The 27204-nt window shown below is 45.1% G+C and overlaps 1 protein-coding gene across 2 annotated transcripts in view; it reads right to left on the bottom strand.

Moving 5' to 3' along the window:
- FARP2 (FERM, ARH/RhoGEF and pleckstrin domain protein 2) overlaps positions 1 to 27204 on the bottom strand; it is a 105641-nt gene that overhangs the window by 41377 nt on the left and 37060 nt on the right. For both annotated transcript variants that reach the window (XM_058299682.2, XM_004473894.3), the window contains exons 3-6: positions 6883 to 6987; positions 6001 to 6043; positions 4623 to 4701; positions 716 to 813 (exon numbers count right to left, since the gene is read on the bottom strand). In XM_058299682.2, the coding sequence (XP_058155665.1) occupies positions 716 to 813; positions 4623 to 4701; positions 6001 to 6043; positions 6883 to 6987 (325 nt within the window). The remainder of the gene's footprint in view (positions 1 to 715; positions 814 to 4622; positions 4702 to 6000; positions 6044 to 6882; positions 6988 to 27204) is intronic.

Here is a 27204-nt window from a genome sequence, read left to right on the forward strand (position 1 = left end):
AGGTGTGTGTGTGCACTTATGTAGGTAGGTATGCAGGTATGTGAGGTACGTGTGTAGGCAGGTATGTAGGCATGCAGGTGTGTGAGGTACAGGTGTGTGTATACGTATGTGTGTATGTGAGGTCAGGTGTGTGTGTGCACGTATGCAGGCAAGTATGCTAAGTATGTGAGGTCAGGTGTGTGTGTATGCACATACGTATGTGACGTACCAGGGCAAGGACGCGACGCCCCAGGCCTCGTGCGGGGGACGCCGGCGCTCTAGCCCTGGGCCACATCGGCTCCCCAAGTTGGCTGCTCCGTTCGTTCGTTGCTCTGTTTTTAGGGGGCCTCCCATGTGGGAGGCAGGCGCTCGACCACTTGAGCCACATCCCTCCCACCATTTGTTTTTGAAGTAACTAAAATTCTTTATGTACTTCTGAACCATTTCTTGCTGTGTGGGAGACACTGAAGAGATGTTTTTCCCCCTCAAGACTCAGCGCTCAGCTGGCTGGACAGGGACAGGACTCTGACCCCAGCGGGCTCTGCAGAGGGTGTGGGTGCCGTGGAGCCTGCGTCCCGGCCGGGGTGCCGCTGGGAAGGACGCAGGAGCAAGCGCCACAGCCGCGCGTGCTGGGTGGAGACCGCCCGCCTCAGGGAGTCCTGCTCCGCAGCGGTCAGTGTTCGCTTGACCACACGCCGAGGTAGGAGCACCCCGCGCTGCCCCCGCGGGCACTCACCCTGCAGGAGGTGGGCGGCCAGGAGGGCAGCCGTGTTCTCGTGGCAGGTCAGCCGCTCCTCCAGCAGGTCCCTCTTGAGCTGCAGCACAAACAAGTACCTAGAAGGGTGTCAACGCCAGAGGTCAGAACCCCGCGGGCGGCGTGGGCCGAACCAGCCCCGTGAGCGGGCGGCGGCCGCCAGCAGTGACCGGGTGGCAAGTGCTGCCTGTGGCGGCGGGGGGGCACAGAGGGCATCCACGTGGCGCCGTCAGCCGCCGGAGGGCGAACGGCCAAGGGATTCCGCAGGACTGGGCCACGCCCGCCCGAGAAGACTCAGGCGCTCGGCACGGAACGCCCCGATGCGCACGGCGCCAGGGCCCACATGAGGTGACTGGGGGCAGCTCCTTCGGGGAGGAAGTTCGAGATCCACCGTTCTCCCATCACACTCACAGTTTGATGAAACAGCAGAAATATCCAAGTAAGACACAGTTTAAAATGTGGCCATAAAATTTTCAAGAGTGACGCTATCTGGGCCTGCAGCTGGGAGCCATGACGACACTGGTGTCTTCCTGTCGTCATAAAAACTGTTCCTGAGTGCTCGCTCTGCTCTAGCCGGAAACACACAAAACAGGACCACGCCCCGTCCCTGCTGGAGTCTACACCCTAGTGCATAAAATTTATTACTTTCTTTTAACTGTTAAAATGTGCATACTCTGTAATGCAGTAATCCTACTTATATAAATCTTTCCTGCAGAAATACCCTCTTGAGTTCACAAAGATATGTGGAAGAGGATGTTTATTTGCAACATTACAGCAGGAAAACTGGAAATAATCTAAATGTGCATTAATATAAGATTGGAAATAAGTTTGGATAGAGCCATATATATTAATATAGAAAGATGTCCATATGCATAGTCTGATACTGCTTGGCCAGACATGGTAACTCAGAGCCTTCTGCCCACGTACACCCCGTGAATTCACCTGCAAGGTAACACTCACCTGGGAAGTGAGGTGGGGCGAGCAGGTAGCCAAGGGGAACTTTCACTTTTACCCTACATGGCTTAATTAAAATTTTTCTTTTTCACAATAAACATGTACTTCCCGAATAAATAACTTTAAATGATCAGAATCAAAACACCAATCTCCTAAGAGAAGTCTGGGAAGGATTCCAGTGACCAGGACACTTGTGGTGTGAACTGGGTGCAGGGAGAGGTGCAGAAGGACCGTTCAGGAGCGGCTGGGGGCGATCAACAGATTACACCAAATGTGTGTACAGTGCAATTTAAAGTCTAATTCAGACCAGGAACTGTAAGCTCAAATGAAATAACACTGGGCTTTACTATATCACCGGGAAAAAGTGCATTAAGTATTGTTATTGTGGCCTTGACTACAAAAGCAAAGGAAACTGAAATAACTTTTGATTCTGTGTCAAAAACCCTATTTTCATATGGTTACAACTGTTTCTCCGGGACCCTTTTGGGGGACACTGCCGGTTGGATTAAAGGTGGCAATTTACTGAAAATGGCAGATGCCTCTACTTACGAGAGGATTTGATTTACTTTATATGAGTTGGATTTTGAAGATATGAAACGTTTTCTGACATATACTGGTACAAAAAAAGCATCAGCAACTCACGGAATTGCTTTTTTGAGCACTTCCGAACTGGGTAAACAGGACGTTTTAGGGTGACCCCTAAGAAAAGTGTATTTCTTGGAGAAGCCTGGTACACCCTTAACCACGCTGATGATAATGGACATACTGTGATAAAGCCACCACTGTTACTTTTTAGGAGATGCATGAATACATTTTAAAAAGGCTACTGTGGTTGTGGCTGAAAGGGGTAGTCTAGGGATGTAAATGTCAATTCAAAGAGCTAAAGAATAATCTAGGGACGGAATAACACAGCGGGCCGGAGGTGGGTGGGTGGGGATAACAGTGCAAATACAAGAATGCGCTTCTATGAACCAGAACAATGCACGTCACTACTACAAGGGGGAAAATACAATCAGTGCAGTTATGGACTATAGTTTATGGCAATACTGATATTCTTGCTTCCATGTCAAAAGATCCTGTTTTGAATTTAGGTTTAGGACAAAAAGTTCATTTTGTTTTTCATTCACCACCCTAATGAGACTGACAGTGGCAGTGACCAGGCCTTGTCTTTCCCCGCCTCCTGTTAGTGTTCACTGTTATAAAGCCTCAAAAAAGAGGGAAAATTATGTTTCTAGACCTCTCTCTGCCAAGATATTTTTCCTGCTGTGGAACATATGCCTGTAGAAAGTGAGAATCACTATCTTTGAGAAAATTAGGAAATAATCAAATTGCTTGCGTGAGATTAGTCTCCTATTGTATTTATTGTACTTTAGAACCAAAACTTCAGAGATGTACTTACCAGATGCAATGGATGTGTCACGATGATGGGAGAGAGTGTTGCTGTGGGGGGAGTGGGGGGAGGGGGCGGTGGGGTTGAATGGGACCTCATATTTTCTGAATGTAAGTTTTAAAAATAAATAATTAAAAAAAAAAGAAAAAAAAAAGAACCAAAACTAACAACTTTTGGCAGCGGGGAGTTAATTTTCAGGGGTCTCATTGTAGTACCAGTTAATATTGCTAATTATGTTGAATACATGACATGGAAGTCAGTGGTAAAATCTTTAAAATATGTGGATGATATTGGCAGAAATACCAGTGATGTTTCATGAAAAAACTGAAAATCTGTAAAACACTGTTTTAATCATTTCCATGAATGAGGATTTTTAAAGTATAACTTTAAAGTTTTGAGTTTCCTATTTAAGTAAAAAGCTGTTGGTGTGTTTTAAAATATTTATTTTAAATTAAAAATAGGAGGGAGTATTGTAGAAGTGACTTCCTGGAACAAGCCGCAGCTGGACTGCAGGTCCCAAAGGAGCAGCGCGGCCGCCCACCGCTGCAGGCAGGCACTCCGCAGGCCTCCACTCTCAGAAGACACTCCTCCAGGGGACGCTTTTTCCAGAATGTCAGGCATTTAACACACTATTAGGGTTAGCTCTGTGTTCTCACATTAAAACATCCCCTGAGCTCCCTGGGCTTGAGTTTCCTCACTGATAAAAATAAGGGGTGAACTAACGTGAACCGCCTTCTAGAGAAATGTTCGTAAGATGTCCAGGATTCATTTCTGAATCCATTTTCTGCTAAAATGTTATTGTCACCATCACTACAACCACCACTGCACTCTGCTTCTTCTTTATCTTATTTCTAACCTGGGGTTTTGAGTTGGCTTTTATTTTATTTTATTTAGTTTGTTTGGTTTTTAGGAGGTACCAGGGATTGAACCTGGGACCTCAAACAGGGGAAGCGGGTGCTCAACCACATGAACAGATTGCTCCCCTTGAATCAGTTTTTAAGTTGTTACTTTGTTATTATAAAATTGATACATGCATGGTCAGGAAACACAGTCCACATCTTTCAATCACCTCTGCAAAGTATCAATCTTGAATTCAGCAGAGCAGCACCAAAGGGATGACCTACGGTTCCCAGTAGGAACCTGCACACGCGTCTCCCCTGTTCAGGTGCCTCCACCTTGATGTCCCTTTTACCCTCAATCTGTACCGCCAGCCCTTCTGTAGAGTCTTATTCACATCCGTTGTTGTGGAAGCTTCTTTTGACCCCTCTACGCTGAACCCGGTCAGCTTAGGGTCTCCGGGCTCAAGCCCTGCCCAGGTGCGTGGAGGTGGATGGGGAGTGGGCGCCCTGCCCTGGTGCGTGGAGGCGGTCGGAGCGCAGGAGCCCTGTCCAGGTGTGTGGAGGTGGAGGGTGCATGGAGGCGGACAGGGGGCGGGCACCCTGCCCAGGCGCGTGGAGGTGGACGGGGGGCGGGCGCCCTGCCCGGGCGCGTGGAGGCGGACGGGGGGCGGGCGCCCTGCCCGCTGCTGCTCGAGCAGCTCTGTACCTTGTGTGTTCTTCCTGCAGCTGCCCCGGATCAGGCGGGAAGAACTTGACGGCCAGGCGGAGCACCGTGTTCCTCGGTCCTGGGGAAGGAGAGCTTTAAGCGTCACAATACAGTCTATCTCCAGAGCTACTCTTTCCTACGTATTACAGTGTAACTGGGTTAGTGCTTTCAAGTGGACAATTAAAGGACACCTTTTCAAATGAGAAATTAAGGAATTTTGTACACATGAAATTATGATTCCTATGTAATAGTAATGCGTATCAGAGACAATTTAAAAACCTTCTGCATTAAGCAGATTTACACAAACCCTAAAAACCAGTATGAAATTGCATATTGAAATTTTAAGAATATATTCCTGTCCCTATTTATGATGCTACTTTTTACACTATTAGTAGCAGCAGTAGTAAAAAAAGATGATGTTTTTGAAACTCTTATATACTTTAGTGAACAAAAATGTTTCCACTATCTATTGTAGGGGGTATGGAACTAGAATATATGGATTACTGTAAAGAAAAGCCATATGATTCATGGGTGATCTGAAACTTAGCTTTATTGAAATACTAAAACAGCACGGCCATACGATTTTCACAAAAAAAGAGGAGCTATTTTGCTAAATGTTTTGGCAACCTCAATCTTATCTGTGCTTAACAAAGTCACTTCACACACACTGTGCCTCGATTTAGAACTTAAAAGGACAGAGGCAACCTCAGGCAACTAGAGACCACTTCATTCTCTACTCTCACATAAGCATAAGAAACACTACTGTAAGGCATAGTTTAAAAAACTTAATAGAGCAAAAATAATTAAAATTATGTTTATAATTATAGAACAGTACAAACTATTTTATTAAAAAGTTACTTAAGGGGAGTGGATGTAGCTCAGTGGTTGAGTGCCTGCTTCCCATGTACGAGGTCTTGGGTTCGATCCCCAGTACCTCCTAAAAACAGACAAAAAACCAATTCTCACTGGGGAGTGGAGTGGATGTAGCTCAGTGGTTGAGCATCTGCTTCCCACGTACAAGGTCCTGGGTTCACTCGCTGGTACCTTCTTAAAAAAAAAAGTGACTTAAAAGAGAAATCCCAATGTCTTCTCATAACTTAGAGAAAAATTACATGCTAATTTTTGTATACGGTGCAAAAATTAAGCTGATATCAAACAGTGTATCCTGTTCCTTCCAAAATATTGCGGCAAGTAACCTAGAGTGATCTTAGGTAAGTTTATTGCCCCCCATATATAGCAGTTCAAAACCAAACAGCCAACACGACTTCCAAGTTCACCAGCTGTTGGTGATGACAGACATCTGGCATGCCTTGAATCTGAACATTCAAGAACAAAGCATCTTAAATGAGCAGAAGTTTAGAGTTAAAAATGCACTTACTTCGTACTTGCCTAATGATGGGTTTCAGAGGTTCAAGCCAAATCTAAAGAGGATTTAAGAAAAGATCAAATTCATGAAATAATTTCTCTATTAATAAATGTTTTAAAATACAAAAACACTTATAATTTAAAGAAATATTTCCCGCAGGAGTATCTTGCCCCTCGACCCCTTGCACACAAGTCAGAGCCTGACACCTGGTAAAAGCGCACAGCGGCACCCGCTCAGGGAGTGCAGAGCGACTCGCAGGGCTCGTCCTGCCGCCTCTCTTGGGACGCGGCTCTCGCTGCGCAAAGAGCAGGCACCGATAACTAGCTTGGGGGCATTTGCTCTCCCTAAAAAATAGTTGGTATATATGTTTGTGAATAACAAACTGATGAGAGCTCCCGCATAAAGGTGGGTGTACTGTTCCACCAAAGCAGAGACACCGGGGTGGGGTGGGGGCACTGCTACGTGGCTGAGGAGCGGGAACACTGGGCAGAGCTCCACTGTGCCACGCGCCTTCTGAACTAATGGGCTGGTGTCTTTAAGACAGTTACATAAAAAGCCAAGCCATTAAGTCCACTGAGGCATAACCAACTTAGCAAAATCATTGGTTCAGTAATCGCCAGGCGTGGCCCTCGTAACTTAGGAAGAAGGCTTCCTTGGCACGTGCTGAAAGGACAGAACACGCTCAGGACGTGAGGTGTGGCTCAGGGTGAAGGCACGTGCATTCCTGAGGCTGTAACAACCAGCCTGCCGCACGGCTTTGACGTGGGCAGCCTGACAACGGTAAAACGTCCCACTGACATGAGAGCGGGGCCTGCGGCCCTGCGCCAGGCGTGCCGTGGACGCGCCATGTGTCCATGGCCTACTCCAAAGCATCTCGGAAGCAGCTCCACTCACCCAGTAGGACGGAACGTTCTGGAACTCCAGGCCGAAGTAGTCCGCCTCGACCACGTTCAGACGCCGCCACACCTGCGCCAGTAACTCCCGGCCATCGCATCTGGGCTGAGAGACGGGAAAAGAGCACAGGGGGGCTGAGGAGCTCCAACAACGAAGGCTTACAAAACCATGGCATCAGCTTGCTCACACGTGCAGAACTATTATTCTACTTAACTTACAGCTTCACTTTGCTTTGGGTGCACAAACAATTTATAAAGTATCACAAAGCACATGACTGAGTCTGAGGCATTCAAGCTCAGAAACTGATACCAAAATAAATAAAGCTAAACAAATTCCCCCAGCTTTACAGCCTTAGTGTGTTGTTAGTCACATTTCTTTGTAACTTTAGGCTCTCGAAACCATTTTTAGAATTGCTAAACATTTTATCAAATGACTTTGATAAAGACTTAAAAGGTGAGTCTCATGTTTCTAAATTTACATAAGATCCAGGGAATAATAAAGGTGGTACTTCACATCATTTATAGTACAATGGCGTTAGACCCCTATTTCACACTAGTCACAAAAATAAAATTCCAGGGGACTCCAGCCTGGAATACAGCAAGAGAAGGGTTCTATACCCTGGGTCTCCCAAAGCATAAGCCACACACAAATTTAAAATGACTGAATAAAACTTAAATCTAGAATCACACAGAAAAAACCTATCTTTCATATAGTACTTATAAACTGGGAGAAGAAATACAAACAGCAGCATATCTAATAAGTTCAATAAAATAAATTAAAACTGCGACATCATTGTTATCATCAAAGACGATTAGGAAAGTACTGATGTGCAATGCTGCGACAGCTAGGACCACATCTGCGGGGAGAAGGTCAACAACATAGCCTTTGTTGGGGGGGCGTCGATGAAAGTACTTTTACCATGTAAAGGGGGGAGGGGAGGGGGAAGGAGAGGGAAGACCCGGCTGCTGGCTGAGAGGTGTTTTCTGTCGCGGCTGCCACTGCCGAGGAGTGCTGCAAAGAAATTCGCCATCAGCTGTAATTCTCAGCACGTCTTCTCCAAGCAGCAAATGATCTCCCTTAACTGAAGTGGGAGGACGCCGCACCCCTCAGGGGTCTCTCCCTCGAAGGTCACTTAAAGTACCATCAAGGGGAAGAGGAAGAGGAAGAGAACTGCCATCACAACGAGTTTCCCGTAGAAATAAAGGGCCACTCAAATCTGGAACTGTGTTTCAAACACTAGGCTGGCACAGAAACACAACTAAGAATCTACTACAGGGAAGCGGATGTGGCTCAAGTGCCTGAGTTCCCTCCTACCACGTGGGAGGTCCTGGGTTCGGTTCCTAGTGCCTCCTAGAGAAGATGAGCAGACAGTGAGCTGATGTGACAGGAAGGTGTGGTGAGCTGATGCAATAAGATGACACAACAAGGAGACACAAAGAGGAAAGGCAATGAGAGACACAACAAAGCAGAGAGCTGAGGTGGCTCAAGTGAATGAGTGCCTCTCTTCCACATGGGAGGTCCCAAGTTCAGTTCCCAGTGCCTCCTAAAAAGATGAGCAGACAAAGAGAGCAAGCAGTGAACAGACACAGAGAGCAGACAGCGAATGCAAACAATGGGGCAGAGAGGAGAATAAATAAAATAAAAAATATACTACAGGAAGCAGATATAGCTCAGTGGTTGAGCACCTGTGTGAGGTCCTGGGTTCAATCCATGGTACCTCAGGAAAAAAAAAAAGAATATACTACACAAAATATGGGTTAAAAAAAAAACAACACAAAAGTTTGTTTTCAATGTTCCATTTTCCAGTTGGTCATGGTGATGTGTCAGTCCTTCTCCAAGCTTAAACATAAAACACACTGTTATAAACATACATCAACAAAAGGACCAGTAAAGATGTCCTCTTGAAGAAAATGGGCTCCAAAAGATTTGTAACAAAGTACTTCTTTATTCTTTGTCTTAAGCACTGTGGGAACATTCTTGAAACAGCTTGACTTCATCCTTCAAGTTGTTTGTTTCATGCCCCCATTTACAGATCATTTGCCAAATCACAACTCCTCCCTCTATCTAGATGCCTACTCCTATTATAAAATTCTTATCTCTACTGTTAGTTTCACCACTTAAGACTTCTCTTGTCTAACAATCAGATCAATTCCAAATTCCCTTTTACAATATAATATTGTGCAGTGAAAATAATCTTGAGCACACACAGGAAACTAACTACATTCAATCGAGATTCTTTGAAAGGTCACCAACATTTCTGACAGGCACTTCACTCTCTGGCACACTTTCAAGTTGGAGATCCTACATACTCCTAGAATACTGAACACCAAAGCTCCTGTGTTTGGTCCCAGAGCGTGGAGATGAGCCTGCAGGGGCTGCTTCTCAGGGAAGTGGTTTTACCCCTGGGTTCTTGGCCTGAAAAGATCCTCTTGCATATAAACCATCTCTGCCGTAAGACGTGGGCATAAAGTGAGTCTTCACAGCAACTGATCCGCTGGTCCCCTGGCTGCTGCTAAGAGCTTCTTTTAAGTTTCTCAAGGAAACAGTGTAAGTGAAAACCCCAAAACGTGAATGTGTTACTACGAAGGTGACAGTGATCACTCCAAATCCACCTGCGTAACCTGCTCCGAGGTGCCGGAGCCAGACTGCGGAGCCTTTTCCGGCCTTGTCTGAAGAGGGTTTTGGGGTGGGGGGTGAGTCCCAGAGGGGCTTCCTGTGGAGACCCAGCCCCCCACGTGGCGGGTCCCAGGGAGCCCCTTGGCACTCCCTCCCTCCTCTGCCCAGAGGTGGCAGCCGCATCCTCTGCTGCCTGCGCCGTGCTCGTCAGAGCCCCTCGGAAGCTGCGACGGCTAACCACGCCGAGGTCGTCCATGCTGCTGGTGTGTCCGTCTCCGCCGGACCCTGGCTCCACACCACGGGCGACAAAGACTCACTGGTTAGCTGGAGAGAAGAGGAGACAGCAGACGGGCGCTTCCTGCAGCCTGTCCAGCCTCAGCCTTGGCACGACTGCAGTGAGAGCAGCGCAAGCCCAGAACGGCAACATGGGGCTGAGGAGGGGGCGTCCTCGTGAAACAGAGGCCCAGGGGCCCCCAGCCTTCATGACCCTCCTGACAGGCAGGGGGCACGCAGAGGGGCTCGATGTGCGAGCACAGAGGAAGGGGCACGCAACACGCCCACCTGCGGAGCAGCCCCCCCCAGAAGGACACGCACTAACCCTGCCTTCCCGCCCAGCCCCACGGCCCAGGAAGCAAGCTGCTGTCGCCCCAGCTGCAGAGGCTGGCAGCCAGCACGCCCTTCTCCTCCTCGCATCAGGGGAAAACAGAGCAGAATGGTGGCCTGGCTAGAAGGAAACGCTTTTAAAGCAGCTGGTCACTTAGGCAATTCCTCTCTTTCTTCCTCGACAGAGGTGTCCAGCGAGCCTGCCTGTCCTCGCCTGAACACACTTGTGCCAACACACGCACAGAAGGAAGCCGGTCCCCAGCGCGTCCCACCCACCTGCCCCGGCCAGCATGCCTTGTGCTCAGTCCTGCGGCCAGTCAGCTGCCATGGGAAGGGAAGACTGCCTGCAGAATCAGCCCGCAGCTTTCGAAAGGGACAGTGAACCCGAAACTGAGCAGGGAGATCCCCATTTATAAAACCAGAGTCAAACAAGGCTGACCAGGATCTGAAATGGATCTCCTGATAGAGCGGTACCAACCTGAAAAGCAGAGGATCGACCCCCTACGCCACAGAAAAGGCGACTAAGAAAGAACTAAGAAAATTAACATCCTTAAAAAGATTTAGGAAGTCAAAGTCTTCATAAAATAAGAGAGGAGACTTAAAAAAGAGAATCAGTTAAATAACAAGGGGAAAGCTAAACCTCAGCAGGGGGCATGAATAATGTAAGTTGAGATGAATGACAGAGAAAAATAAAGGAATTTTCCAGGAGATAGGAAAAAATGAAAGAAAGCTCAAATTCAAAAATCCCAGAGTAAGGCGCGTCTCAGAGGGGCACAGTGGTGCCACGCTCTGGGAACGGCAAGGCGACTCCTGCTTTCTCCTCAATTTCTTCCTGGAATGATTTGAAATCAAAGAGGAAAATAAACAAAAAAGTAAACTGCATTTTCAACAAAACGAGGCAAGCGTCAGGTCCCGAACTGCAGACTAGCGGGAGGAGAGCCAAGAGCAGTAGAGAGTGAGGCGCGAGGGGCAGGAAGGCGCCAGCGTCAGCGCGAGCCTCAAACAGCGCTGAGCGAAGGCGAAGGGACCACTGAGGTGCAAGATCTAAGCCGAAGGGGCACGTGCGGGAGAGCCCAGCCGGGCGGCGGGAAGTGGAGCAGGCCGCCTGCAGGAGGCAGCCTGGCGAGGAGGGCAGGAGAACGCTGTTACGAAAACCCCAGCCGCCTCCTGCCAGACGGGGAAAACAGAAAGCGCGGGACAAACGCACACAAGCGCTGGGCCACGGCGCCTCCTCAAATGTCAACGAGCCTGTAAGCAGGCCACACCCACAACCTCCTTCAAGAGCCAATCGGCAGAGACCGCATCTGATCAAAGGCGGGCCATCACGGGAAAGAGCCAATCCACGGGGACCGCATCTGATCAAAGGCGGGCCATCACGGGAAAGAGCCAATCCACGGGGACCTCATCTGATCAAAGGCGGGCCATCACGGGAAAGTGCCAATCCACGGGGACCGCAACTGATCAAAGGCGGGCCATCACGGGAAAGAGCCAATCCACGGGGACCGCAACTGATCAAAGGCGGGCCATCACGGGAAAGAGCCAATCCACGGGGACCGCAACTGATCAAAGGCGGGCCATCACGGGAAAGAGCCAATCCACGGGGACCGCATCTGATCAAAGGCGGGCCATCACGGGAAAGAGCCAATCCACGGGGACCTCATCTGATCAAAGGCGGGCCATCACGGGAAAGAGCCAATCCACGGGGACCGCAACTGATCAAAGGCGGGCCATCACGGGAAAGAGCCAATCCACGGGGACCGCATCTGATCAAAGGCGGGCCATCATGGGAAAGAGGCCTGGGAAATGGTGAGCATAGCAGCCAAGGAATTGGCCTCTACTCTACCAACCACTAAGCTGGCAGAACAGTCAACATTCTTGGAACACAAATCTAATCAAAAGCTTACATCAACCAGGGGAGTGCTGAATGCGGAAGAAGGGGGCTGCGTTTTGGTAAGAAAGCGAGAGTGTCTGCATGCCTCCCCATGCTCCACTCCCCAGCTCGGCGGAGGCGGGGGCACAGCGGTCTGTGCTCCGGGGCGGCTGGCTGGTCCTTGTTCGTGAAATGCTGCCGTGGTGTGTCTGACCTGTCTGGGGAGTCCAGGCCTTGGTGCAGGGGCCGACCTTTGCCCCCAGCTACCCCATCTGACCTGCAGCAGATGACTCCAGTGTCAGCATCTGCTGAGGGTTTAAAGACAGACAACACCCGTGCCCACCTGGGGCAGGAGATGGTGACAGGCAAGCAGGCACACCCAGAAGCCCCGGGAGGAAGAGGCCAAGTTTCTTGGGGAATAAGGGCTTGCAAGGGCCACTGAATACACCAGGACAAGACAAGTGCTCTGTAGAGACCTGAGAGGACACTAGGCTTGCACATGTGGCCAATCTGAGATCTGTGGTCACGCAGGAAGGTGAAGGCTAAGGCAGAGTGGTATGTGACCCAGCTTAGTGTTGACGGAGGACCCCAGCTCAAGCCAAGCTGTAAAGACCACATGAGTATTTTTTTTTTTCTTTTAGCTGTAGGTATTTGAGGCTGTCTCTGTCAGGTAACAGGCTGAATGCCAAGTTACAGAGATTGCAGTGACCACACATAACAGGAATACAGTCTTTGAGGGAAAAAAAACTTTTGGAAAAGTGACAAACTAATGACTGCAGCCCTCAACAATTAACAACAGCAAATCCTGGAATGGCGGACTATCTGATTTCCAGAGTTACCACAATGTAATATTCAAATGCCCAGTTTTCAAAAAAAAATAAGACGTACTAAAAAACAGAAAAGTAGGGCTCCTTCACAGGAAAAAAAGAAATGGACAGAACCCTCCCTGAGGACGCCCAGATACTGAGCTTACTGGCCGAAGAGCTTAAGTCACCTGCCATAAATACGCTCAAAGAGCTAAAGGAAACCAAGAAGAACTAAAAGCAAACGAGAAAGACGATGTATGAGCAAACAGAGAATATCAATAAGGAGATAAAAATTATAAAAAGGAAACAAATAGGGAAGCAGATTTGGCCCAATGGATAGGGAGTCCACCTACTGCATGGGAGGTCCAGGGTTCAAATCCCGGGCCTCAGTGACCCGTGTGGAGCTGGCCCACATGCAGTGCTGATGCACGCAAGGAGTGCCTTGCCACGCAGGGGTGTCCCCTGCATAGGGGAGCCCCACATGCAAGGAGTGCACCCCCTACGGAGAGCTGCCCAGCACGAAAAAAGTGCAGCTGCACACACAGAGAGCTGATGCAGCAAGATGATGCAACAAAAAGAGACACAGTTTCTGGGTGCCACTGACAAGGATACAGGTGGACACAGAAGAACGCACAATGAATGAACACAGAGAGCAGACAACAGGGGAAGGGGAGAGAAATAAAAAATAAATCTTTAAAAAAAGGGAAACAAATAGAAATTCTGGAGCTGAAAAATGCAAAAGCTTAAATTAAAAGTTCACTACAGGACTTCCAGAAAGATGGAGGACTAGAAAGACACAGGACTCTTCTCTCCCAGAAAAAAAAAAGGTAGATCTTCTAGGATTTAGGACACCAGGGGAAGGTTGGACACCACCCAGAAGAGAGAGGGACAAAGAAGGGAAAAGGATCCTGGTGGCAAAACTGCGAGGTAAAAGTGGCAGCTGCTACTGCCAGTTCCTCCCCCGCACTAAAGACACTTCCGAAGTCTCAGGCCTCGGGCAGATGGCTACAGACAGAGGGGATCCCAGGAAAGGGGAGAGAGAGGAGCACGGCCTTGAGCTGACTCAGCGTGACCCGCAGATTTGGTCTGTCGTGTCCCACGAGCCCCTCCACGCTGGGTGGGGCCACACCGTTGTGTGCACTGGGAGCCAGCTTGAGACTGAAGAGACCTGGGACTGATATACGGCCCTCCCAGTCATCCTGACTGTTGAGGATGTGGAGAGGAATGGGGTTATTTCCTACCCAGAAAAAGGGAGAGGGCTGCCAGGGAAAGACGGGGTATGGTCTCTGAGGAAGTCTGAATTACAAGGCTCTCAGCTGCCTCTATTACATTGATCTGGTCTGTGCTGCTGCAAACACACTCCAACTAGGCATTGAATGGAGAGGGCTGCCAATGAGCACCATCTGCTGGCAGACTAAGGAAGTGCATGTGAGGAAATGAAAAGTAAATACGTAAGAGAGGCTTTTTCCAGCTTTTTCAGCCTCCCTCCCCAAGGCCCTAGGAAGCAGGTCTGCAACACATTACTGGGTTCAGATCCTGGTTTTGAGCAACTAAGAGGGACAATCCTAAAGACCCAGCTGAACCAAAAATCAAAGAACAGCAGTAACACACAGCCTCCCAACACTAAATCCCTACAAGAGAGAAGGTGAGCATCTGAGTAAACTCACCATCCTAACCAGATGCCTAGACATTAAAAAAAAAATTATGTACCATACTAAGAAAATGGAAAACATGGTCCAAGAAAAGGAAAATATCAAAGCCACAGAAAAGTAACAGGATTTGAGACAACTAATTAACAAGATGCATACAAATTTTCAAAATTAAACTAATGAGCTGAAAGACAATATGGCTAAAGACGTAAACGACATCAAGAAGACATTGAGTGTATACAAAGAAGAACTTGAAGACCTGAAACGTAACAGAACTCATGGGAATGAAAAACACAACAGGTGAGATAAAAAACACTTTAGAGGCATACAACAGCACTCAAAATGACAGAAGAAAAAAATAAGTGATACCAAACACAGAACAGCTGAAATTGAAGAGAGGAAAGAACAGAAAAAGAATGGAAAAAATTGAGCAGAGGCTCAGGGAGCTGAATAATAATACTAAGTAAACAATATACATATCATGGGAGTTCCAGAAGGAGAAGAGAATGGAAAAGGAGCAGAGAGAGTATTTGAGGAAATAATGGCTGAAAATTTTCCCAACTCTCATTAAAGGAACGAACCTATTACATGTCCAAGAAGTACAGCGAAGTCAAATCAGAAGAAATGTGAATAGACCAACTCGAAGATACATATTACTCAGAATGTCAAAAGTCAAAGATAAAGAGAAAATTCTGAAAGCAGCAAACTATCACATTCAAGAGACATACAAGAGACACCCAGTAAGACTTAGTGCAGATTTCTCATCAGAAACCACAGATGCAAAAAGACAGTGGTATGATTCAATTAGGTACTGAAAAAGAAAAACTCCCAGCCAAGAATTCTTTTTTTTTTTTTTTTTTAATTTATTTATTTATTTAATTTCCCCCCCTCCCCTGGTTGTCTGTCCTTGGTGTCTGTTTGCTGTGTCTTGTTTCTTTATCCGCTTCTGTTGTCATCAGCGGCACGGGAAGTGTGGGCGGCGCCATTCTTGGGCAGGCTGCTCTTTCTTATCACACTGGGCGGCTCTCCTCACGGGAGCACCCCTTGCGCGTGGGGGGGGGGGTCACCTTTGCGTGGCACGGCACTCCTTGTGCGCATCAGCACTGCGCATGGCCAGCTCCACACGTGTCAAGGAGGCCCGGGGTTTGAACCACGGACCTCCCATATGGTAGACGGACGCCCTAACCACTGGGCCAAAGTCCGTTTCCCAAGAATTCTTTACCTAGCAAAACTGTCCTTCACATATGAAGGTGAGTATAAAATAGTCACAAACAGAAACTAAAAGAGTTTGTAAAAAGAATCCACCTTTGCAGGAAATATTAAAGGAAGCCTTAGAGCCTGAAAGAAAAAGGAAGGGAAGGCTTAGAGGGGAGTAAAGAAGAAAGAACAGCAGAAAGGATAACCAAAAGAGTAAAAAGACAGATGAAAATGAGATATGACATATGAAAACCAAAGAATAAAATAGTGAAAGTAAATAATCAGATTGAGAGGTGAAGAATTTCCAAGTTTGTCTGGTGTTTATAATAATTATTATTGAAATAATGAAAGTGCTCTAATAAGGACTGAAGTAATGAACACACAACTATGAGATTATATCAAATACCATGCACTGTAACTTTGGATAAACTGTATATTTTAATAATATGTATCAATACAATTGATTTTTTTTTTTAAAAAGAAAAACAAAGAATAAAATGGTGGCAGTAAATGCATTTACAGTAATATCATTCAATGGGAATAGATTAAACTTCCTAATCAAAAGACAGAGACTGACAGAAGGATTAAAAAAACCAAAAACACGAGTCATCCATATGCTGCTTACAAGAAACTCACCTTAGACCCAGGGATACAAACCAGTTGGAAATGAAAGGCTGGAAAAAGATACCCCGAAAAAATAGTAACCAAAAAAGAGCAGGGGTAGCCATACTAATATTGGACGTAACAGACTTTAAATGCAAAGAAGTTAAAAGGGACAATCCACCAGGAAGACAGAACAGTCATAAATGTCTATGCACCTACCCAGGGTGTCCCAAAATACATGAGGCAAACTCTGGCCTCTATTTCTTTATGAAATAGACATCTCTACAGTAATAGTAGAGACGTCAACACATCACAAATATCATTAGATAGAACTAGACAGAAATCAACAAGGAAACAGAGAACTTGAACAATATGATAAACAAGTTAGACCTAACAGACATATACAGAATGTTGCATCCAGACTCTGTGGGTTATACAGTCTTTTCAAGTGCCCATGTATCTTTCTCCAGGATAGACCAAATGTTAGGTCACAATGCAGCTCTCAATAAATAAAAAAGACTGAAATTATACAAATCATCTTAGATCATAATGGAATGAAACTGGAAATCAATAATAGGCAAAAAGAGGTAAATTCACAAATGTGTGGAGGATAAACAACACACTCCTAAATCATCAGTGGGTCAAAGAAGAAATTGCAAGGGAAATAAATAAATATATGGAGGCAAAATGAGAGCACAACTTATCAAAATGTATGGGATACAGCAAAGGCAGTCTTGAGAGGGAAATTTATAGCCCTAAACGCCTTTATTAAAAATGAAGAAAGAGTTAAAAATCAAAGATCTAACTGAGCAAGCAGAGAAACTAGAATAAAGCAAACCAATCCCAAAGAAAGTAAAAGGAAAGAATAAAGATTAGAGCAGAAATAAATATAGAACAACAACAAAAAAGAGAAAATCAACAAAACCAAGAGTTGTTTTTTTGAGATCAGTAAAATAAACAAAACCTTAATTAGACTAACAAACAAACAAAAAAGAGAAGATGCAAATAAATAAAATAAGAAATGAAAGGGGCAAAGTTATGACTGACCCCACAGAAATAAAAAGGATCATAAGAGAAACATAAGAAATCGTGCCAAATGCAATGAATATCTCATGATGATGGAGGGGATTGTTGCTATGGGGGGAGGAGTGGGGTAAGGGGGTGGGGGTATACAGGGACCTCATATTTTTTGAATGTAATATTAAACAAATAAAGACAAAATATTTAAAAAAAACTGTGTGCCAAAAACTAGACCACCCATATGAAATGGATAACTTCCTAGAAATGTACAAATAATCTATGCTGATGCTACAAGACATACAAGAACTTAAAAAAACCATCATATTTAAAGAGATTGAATCCATCATCAAAAATCTCCCAACAACAAGAAAAGTCCAGGACCAGATGACATTGCAGGTGAATTCTACCAAGCATTTTGAAAAGAATTAACACCAATCCTGTATAACTCTTCCAAAAAACTGAAGAGGTGGGAAAATTACCCAACACATTTTATGAAACCAATATCATTGTAATACCAAGGCCAGATAAAGATACTACAATAAAAGAAAATTACAGACCAATTTCTAATAACCATAGATGCAAAAGTTTTCAAGAAAATACTTGCAAAGTGAATCCAACAGCATGTCAAAAGACTTACATATCACTACTAAGAGTGATTGATTGCTGGTATGCAAGGATGGTTCAACACAAGAATATCAATTAATGTAACACCATTAACAAACTGAAGGGCAAAGAAAAACCACATGATCATCTCAATCAATGAAGAAAAGACATTTTCTGATAAAAACACTTTGAAAGAGAAGAACATAAGGGAAATTCCTCAACATGATAAAAGGCATATATGAAAAACCCACAGCAAACATCATACTCAATGGGGAAAGGTTGAAAGCTTTCCCTCTAAGACTGGGAATGAGACAAGGATGCCCACTGTCACCACTGTTATTCAACATTGTTCTAGAAGGTCTAGTTAGAGCAATCAAACAAGAAAAAAAAAAAAGGCATCCAAATAGGAAAAAAGGAAGTAAAACTCTCACTATTTGCAGATGACATAATCTTATATTTAGAAAATTCTGAAATGTCTACCACAAAGTTACTTGAGCTAATAAACAAGTTCAGCAAAGCGGAAGGATACAAGATCAATATGCAAAAATCAGTAATATTTTTGTACACTAGTATTGAACAAACTGAGGAGGAAATCAGGGGAAGAATTCCATTTACAATAGCAACAAAAAGACTCAACTACCCAGGAATCAAATTAACCAAAGAAATACAGGATCTATATGCAGAAACTACAACATTGCTAAAAGAATTCAATAAAGACCTAAAAAAATGGAAAGACATTCTCTGTTCATGGAGTAGAAGACAAAATACTGTGCAGATGTCAATCCTACTCAAACTGATTTATAGATTCAATGCAATAACATTCAAAATTCTAACAGCCTACTTAATAGAAACAGAAAAGGCAATCACCAAATTCATTTGGAAGGGAAAGTATACCTCAATAGCCAAAAGCATTCTAAAAAAGATGAACAACATGGGAAGAATTTCACTGCCTGGCCCTGAAACATATTTCAAAGCTACAGTGGTCAAAACAGCATGGTACTGGCATAATGATAGACAGATGGATCACTGGACTAGAACTGAGAGTCCACAAATAAACCCTTGCCTCTATGGCCAGCTGGACTTGACAAGCCTATGAAGTCCACGATGATGGGACAAAACTGCCTCTTCAACAAATAGTGCTGAGAGAACTGGATTATCTATAACCAAAAGAATGAAGGAGGACCCCTATCTCACTCCCTATACAAGTATCAACTCAAAATGGATCAAAGACCTAAATATAAAAGACAAGACCATACAACTACTAGAAAAATATGTAGAGAAACATCTTAAAGACCGTGTGGTATGTGGTGGTTTCTTGAAGCACATGTAACAAAAGAAAAATAGATAAATGGAACCTACTGAAAATTAAACACTTTTGCACTTCACTGGATTTTTTTCAAAAGGGTGAAAAGGCAACTGACTTAATGGGAGAAAATATCTGGAAATCACATGTCCGATAAGGGTTTAATATCTAGGATATATAAAGAGATGTTACAACTCAACAAAAGACAAATGACCTAATTAAAAAAATGGGCAAAATACTTGAATAGATAATTGTCCAAAGAAGAAGAAATGCAAATGGCAAAAAAACACATGAAAAAATGCTCAACATCACTAATGATTAGGGAAATGCAAGTCAAAATTACAATGAGATATCATTTCACACCTATCTGAATGCCCACTATTAAAAAGAGAACTACAGGTTTTAGAGAGGATGTGGAGAGAGAGTAACACTTATTTACTGGTGGTGGGAAAGTAGAATCGTACAGCCATTGTGGAGGACTATTTTGCAGTTCTTAAAGAAGTTGAATATAGATTTGCCGCGTGACCCTGCAATATCATTACTGGGTATATACCCAGAAGAACTGAAAGCGGCGACACGAACAGAAATCTGCACACTGATGTTCATAGTGGCATTATTCACAACTGCCAAAAGTTGGAAATGACCCAGGTGTCCATCAACTGATAAATGGATAAACAAATTGTGGTGTATTCACATGATGGAATATTATGCAGCTGTTAAGAAGAAATGAAGTTGTAAAGCATATGACAACATGGCTGAATCAGGAGGACATTACGTTGAGTGAAGCAAGCCAGATATAAGAGGACAAATACTGCACGACTGCGCTATTATTAACAAAATATATTGTGTAACATATTGCATGATTCTGTTTATATAAAATATAAATATAAATAAATTTATAAAGACAAAATTAGATTAGTGGTTATGTAGGGCTAGTGAAGGCAAGCTAAGTGGTAGGAAGTTTTTCTTTTTGGAGTAATGAAAGGGTTCTAAAACTTTTTGTGGCGAGTAATGTACAATATTGTGATTATACTAAAAGCCTTTGATTATATACTTCGGAAAGATCATATGGTATGTGGATATATCTAAAGAAAACTAACTAACTAAATAATTGTGCAAGAATAGCCAGAAATAGCAGCTATGTACAGCAGGGGAAACAGAGAGATTGAGAGATGAAGAATTTTGTCTTATAATTATTGAAATAATGAAAATGCTCTAATAATGATTGAAGTGATTATACCAAATACCACTGATTGTATACTTTGGATGATATGTACTTTATTAACATGTACCAATAAAACATATTTGTCAAAAAAATTGAGAAGTCTAAGTATTGAAGAAGATGTAGAGGAAAGGGAGCCCTCATCCACTGCTGGTGGGAATGTAGAACGGTCCAGCCACCGTGGAGGACAGTTTGGTGGTTCCTCAGGAAGCTAACTACAGAATTGCATTATCATACAGCAATCCCACTGCTAAGTATATACCCAGAAGAACTGCAAGCAGGGGCACAGATATACGCATACCAATGCTCATAGCTGCATTACTTACTATTTCCAAAAGTTGGAGGGAAACCAAGCGTACATCAACAGATGAATGGATAAGCAAAATGTGGTATGTATACACACACACATATACACACCATGGAATATTACTCAGCTGTAAGAAGGAATGAACTACTGACACACATGACAACATGGATCAATCTTGAAGACCTTACGTTGAATGGTGTAAGCCAGTCACTAAAGGGCAGATATCGCATGACCTTACTCACATGACCTATGAAAACTGAGCTGACTCACAGGGCTAGAGTCTGGAAGACAGGTTATCAGGAGACAGAAAGGGAGTAGAGTGTGGTGAGCCGATGCTCACTATGGTACGTGGAAGGGGGTCTTTTACAGTGGAGGGTGATGGTGGTGCAGGGAAGTGAGTGGGGTTGACGGTACTGGAACGTGAGGGTGACCAGGGTGGGGGGTTGGGATGGACCATCCATGGAACTGGGGGGAGGGTTGGAGGAAGGAGCTGGTGAACTCCGTGGATCTGTTTGTTGGTCTATGGTTGAAACTACAATCGTGGGAATGTTCTTTTGGCAACCATGGCAGGGGAGGGTCAGTGGTGTAGTGCATTGGTGGGGGGGGGATATGTGGAGAAGGGTGCACCTGGGGAATGTCTTTATGGAATATGAATGTGTTCATCCTGTCACAGGATGTGATCTTAGAGGGGAGACACACACAATAAACAAGAAAACATTAAACTCCCATCCTGGGGAGTCCTGCTACGTTCTCAGATAGAGAGGCAAGAATCTCTAGAGTACATAGGTAGGAAGCGGACTTGGCCCAGTGGTTAGGGCGTCTGTCTGCCACATGGGAGGTCCGTGGTTCAAACCCCGGGCCTCCTTGACCAGTGTGGAGCTGGCCCATGCACAGTGCTGATTCGCACAAGGAGTGCCCTGCCACGCAGGGGTGTCCCCAAGCAGGGGAGCCCCACACGCAAGGAGTGCGCCCTGTAAGGAGAGCCGCCCAGCACAAAAGCACGTTCAGCCTGCCCAGGAATGGTGCCACACACATGGAGAGCTGACACAACAAGATGACGCAACAAAAAGAAACACAGATTCCCATGCCGCTGACAACAACAGAAGCAGACAAAGAAGAACACGCAGCAAATAGACACAGCAAACAGACAACTGGGGTGGGGGGGGGAAGGAAGAGAGAGAAAAAAAAAGAGTACATAGGTAGTGACAAAACAGACCAGTAATGTTAAGTGGCCAATATTAACGCATGTAATTATGAAACTTATTGATTGCCATAGGTTCTGAGGGGAGGGGGAGGGAAGAACAGGTGGAACACAGGGCATTTTGGGGGCACTGGAATTATTCTGCATGGTCCTGCATTGATGGATATAGGCTATTATACCCTGTCAGAGCCTAGAAAAGCGTACAGTGCAAAATGTAAAGCATAATGTAATCCACTGACCATAGTTAGTAGGAATGCTGTGATATTTGTTCATCAATAGTAACAAATGTACCATACTCATGTAGGATGCTATTGGTAGGGGAGGATGTGTGTGTGTGGGGGAGGAGTGGGGCATATGGGAATCCCCTATATTTTCTATGTAATTTTTCTATAATCTAAAGCTTCTTGGAAAATGGAAAAAAAAAAAAAAGACACTGGGGGAAAATACAAAAGAAACTGTCAACATACATAAAAGATAACAGCTTGTGATGAAAGGCACAATGCAAAAAAAACTTTTTAATTTAGCTATTTGGCTTTGTTTTGGGGGAGATTTTGGATTGCAGAAGGGTTGCAACTGTGGCAGGGGAGGATTACTGTGCAGGGCGTTGTTGGTGGGGGGATTGTGGGGAGGGGTGCACCTGGGGCATGCCTCTATGGAGTATGAATGTGTTCAAGAGGTCACGGGCTATTGTCTCGATGGGTGGAGACCCACACAACAACCACTTGGATATTGAATTCCCATTCTGGGGAGTCTCTAAAGTGGCAAGAATCTCTAGAATACAAGAAGAGTGCCTAGTGAAGAGGCCCTTGACACTGGTGCATGTACTTACGGAACATTGTTCTTGTGAAATTGAAACTTAGCTTAGTATTATATATTCCCTAAGAATTACCTCCTGAAGGCCTCCTTATGGCTCAAACGTGGCCTCTCTCTATGCCAAACTCATCATATAAACTCACTACCTTCCCCCCAGCGAGGGACATGACTCCTAGGGATAAGCCTCCCTGGTACAGAGAGATTATTACTAATTACCAACTAGCAATGCATATGGATAAAGACCTAGATGAAAAGGGGGAAATATTAAATACAAATGAGTTTTCATGGCTAAGAGAGTTCAAAATGAGTTGGAAGGTCATTCAGAGGTTATGCTTAAACATGTCTCAGGAGGATCTCACCAACTGTCAGAGTAAACAGTGCCTCAAGCAGGGGTTCTCTTGGGGGGATCTAGAGACATCTAGACCCTATAGACAGGGCAGAAAACCCCAGGAAATTGGCATTCCGTCAGTGGGCCTTACCTTGGAACATATAATAACTTATCTCCCCAAAGTCAGAGTTAGACTCATTTATAATTTTCCTACACATGGTTCTTATGTTCCTTTTATTTGAACTTGTAATTAGCCCTCTGCTCATTAAATATATATCCCAGAGACTTAAATCTTCTGGCTGTTCATACGTTGGTTGAGCCCTGAATCTCAGCAGAGTTGCAGCCAACACCTCCCCTCCAGTTCATCAGACTCACCTTTAACAAAAGGATGAAGATGGAGAATGCCCATACCAAAAAACAGAGCATCTACAGCTTCCAGTAAGACAGTTCCATCCATTTGCCCCATGGGATCTAAGCCCCCTCTCAATCAGAAGCAGAGTGGGCATCACCATCCCAAAATCTTTAAGACTGAAGAATGAACAAATAAGATGGAATGCAGCTACGGATTAAAGTAGACTTATTATTAGTCTAGTAATTGAAGAACCTGTAACACTGATATAAAGATAGTGGTCACCAAAGGATGAGAGGAAGGGATAGGGAAGAATGGGTATAACATGGGACATTTCTGGGACATTGAAATTGTTCTGCATGACATTGCAATGATGGATAAAAGCCATTATATATTTTGTCAAAACCTATAAAATTGTGCAGTACAAAGTATAAACCATAATGTAAACTATAGATCATGGTTAGCAGCAATGTTTCAATATGTGTCCATCAATTATAACAAATTACCACACCAATTAATGCCATTGTTAGTGGGGGAAAGTGTAGGAGGGGGCGGGGATGAGGTATATGGGAATTCCCCATATTTTCAATGTAACATTTATGTAATCTAAAACTTCTTAAAAAAAAAAAAAAGGTAGCACAGACAGCGCCGCATGTGGATGGTGGAGTGGGTGGAGTGGAACGGGGACAGGTGGAGTGGGTGGTGCCTGGAAAGCCGAGTGGGTGGCCTGGCAGGAGTGGGGAGCCTCGTCTGTCCCCAGCCTCGTCTGTCCAGCTCCAAGCCCCCAGGACCCCCACACCTCCCTGTACCCCATTGCCATGGGGAAGCAAGGCACCCAGATGGGCCACAGTAGTGCGTGGGCTCTCGGGAGTCGGTCGGCAGGCTTCACGCGCAGTCACCCACATCCTCCCTGCACAGCCGGGCAGAGGCCTGCGGTGTGACGGCTTCGCAGGTGCCTCCATGTGCTCGCCTGGCCTCGTCATCTAGCACTTGTGCCCTGTGCTTCAGAATCCAGCACAGCTCTCAGACACCGCCTGGCGGGGGGCAGGGTGGGGGTGGGGGTGAGGGTGGGGTGTTGGGACTGGGGCGGGCAGCTTCTGGGTGCTTCAACGCCACAGCTGGGCAGCTGAGGATAAAACCACCCACATCTCTGCCCTGTACCGCCCATGCCACCCTCCTGTGCACCAAGGCCCAAGGAATGGACCAACTTTCCAAGACAAAATAACAGGCTTCCAAAGCGAGGGCAGAGCCACATAATAGCTGGGTAAGGGCTTTGGAGAAGACCTATGTGACCCCCAAATTTCAGAGGCTGAATTACGACTTTCTTCCAAGGTCAGACTAAAATAAGTCCTAAGGCAGTTTATGTACCATATTTAGGATGTTCGTGCGGGAGCGAAGTCAAACATCTGGCTATGATACTTTGTGGAATTTTGATTATTTCTTCCTGGAGGGAAAGAAAACATTAAGGTTCTGCTGGAATAGCACTTAGAGTCCCTTAGCACAAAACTTCACGGTTGAGAATCTGTGCTCCTCCTTGCCACATATTTAAGCGAAAGGTTTTACAATTGTTAAAAATTTTGAGTAGATTAAAGAAAAGGGGAACATGAGAAAACACATTAATAATAAAGTCTTCACATTTATTAGAAACCAATCCCCATTTGCCAGCAAAGACACAGAACATTCCCTCCTGTGGGTGAAGTTTCACACGATATGAGTTTACAAGCCAACTATAACCCGGACTGTTCTTTTAACCACTAAATATTACTTTCTCCATCATACTAACTTTCTGGTAAGAGAAAAGCTGTAATTCACATTAGATAATTCTTAAACCTGATAAGGTAAATTATAAATTACCAGAAGTATAACTGTTCTAAATACCACGCCTTCAAAACATCTAGAAAAAGGCACTGGCAAAGCATCTCAACCCCCAGCCTGACGCCTGCCTCCACTATGCCTACGGATGGTTCTAGACCTCACATCTGCGCAGCCGCTCTAGTCTCTGGCCCCCATGCAGCGGCTTCCAGACAGCCCCTTTTTATAGCTCAGAAACCATCTCTGAGATCTGAGGCCAGATTTCTCTTTTCAAAACCACAGAATTCACTTACTTAATCAACTGCATATAAATCAGTGCTTCCCTAGATCAAAGAATTAGCCATTGACTGACATTAGGGTGGCTAAAGATTCTATCAATAAATGTTAAAAGTCGCTTAAAAAAGACAAAAGAATGCCTCACCTCCCAGTTTCTTCTCACAGACCTCTCCCTGCTTGTCCCACTACCCAAAGAGAAGTGTTTAATCCAGCTAATCTATTAATCTAGATACAGAAGCTGCTTCAACAGACGACTGAGATGGATGCCAGAATCACAGGTACTGGTGGCTACTCCTTACAAAATGAGATAAATATCGATTTAAAAATACCACATCATTGAGAGTTCCAAGAACTGGGAAAAAAAAAAAGTAAGCACCAACTCTCCTCGAAACTTTACAATGTTTCAAAACATTGTAGGGGCATGCTGCTGCTCCGTCTGGCTGGCGCTCCGCCACACCTGGCTTTCTGGATGCGGTATGTGGGCTCGGTAACAGGGTTACCTGCAAAACTCCTCACCGTTCATCCCCGGAACGCCCCATCCCCACCCCCAGGATATATTTTATTGACACAATTCTTGTATTTGGCTCAAAGTCCTGCCTTCCCAGTCATTAAAAATTTTCCTTCAAGGTAAGCGGATTTGGCCCAATGGATAGAGCATCCATCTACCACATGGGAGGTCCAAGGTTCAAACCCCAGGCCTCCTGACCCGTGTGGAGCTGGCCCATGCTCAGTGCTGATGTGCGCAAGGAGTGCCGTGCCACGCAGGGGTGTCCCCCACGTAGGGGAGTCCCATGCGCAAGGAGTGTGCCCCGTAAGAAGAGCCGCCCAGCACGAAAGAAAGTGCAGCCTGCCCAGGAATGGTGCTGCACACATGGAGAGCTGATGCAGCAAGATGACTCAACAAAGAGAGACACAGATTCCCGTGCTGCTGACAACAGAAGCGGACAAAGAAGGATACGCAGCAAATAGACACAGAGATTAGACAACTGGGGTGGGGGGAAGGGGAGAGAAATAAATAAATAAATAAATAAATAAATAAATCTTTTTTTTTTTTTTAAAGATTTATTTTTATTTATTTAATTCCCCTCCCCTCCCCCGGTTGTCTGTTTTCTGTGTCTTTTTGCTGCGTCTTTGTCCTCTTCTGTTGTTGTCAGCGGCACGGGAAGTGTGGGCGGCGCCATTCCTCGGCAGGCTGCTCCCTCCTTCGCGCTGGGCGGCTCTCCTTACGGGCGCACTCCTTGTGCGTGGGGCTCCCCTATGCGGGGACACCCCTGCGTGGCACTGCACTCCTTGCGCGCATCAGCACTGCGCGTGGTCCAGCTCCACACGGGTCAAGGAGGCCCGGGGCTTGAACCGCAGACCTCCATGTGGTAGACGGACGCCCTAACCACTGGGCCAAAGTCCGTTTCCCAAATAAATCTTTTAAAAAATAAAATAAATAAAAAATAAAACAAATAAAACAACTAAAATGTCAAAACCTCCCCTAAATTAAATAGGTCCCTGAGATATAACTATAATATCAACTAGGGGATTCTGCATGATCCCATCCAGTGCCAGCATGCCATAAACATTAGCATGCCAGAAGCCAGTTGGAAAATTAGGACATCAAACCTACATGCTAACAGACATTACTGCTTCAGGTTTAAGTGGAATATAGTAAGTAGATTTAAGCACCTGCTTCCCATGTACAAGGTCCTGGGTTCAATCTCCAGTACCTCCTAAAAATAAAAATGAAATTTTAAAT

The sequence above is a fragment of the Dasypus novemcinctus genome, chromosome 7 (genome assembly GCF_030445035.2).
Source record: "Dasypus novemcinctus isolate mDasNov1 chromosome 7, mDasNov1.1.hap2, whole genome shotgun sequence".
Lineage (NCBI taxonomy): Eukaryota > Metazoa > Chordata > Mammalia > Cingulata > Dasypodidae > Dasypus > Dasypus novemcinctus.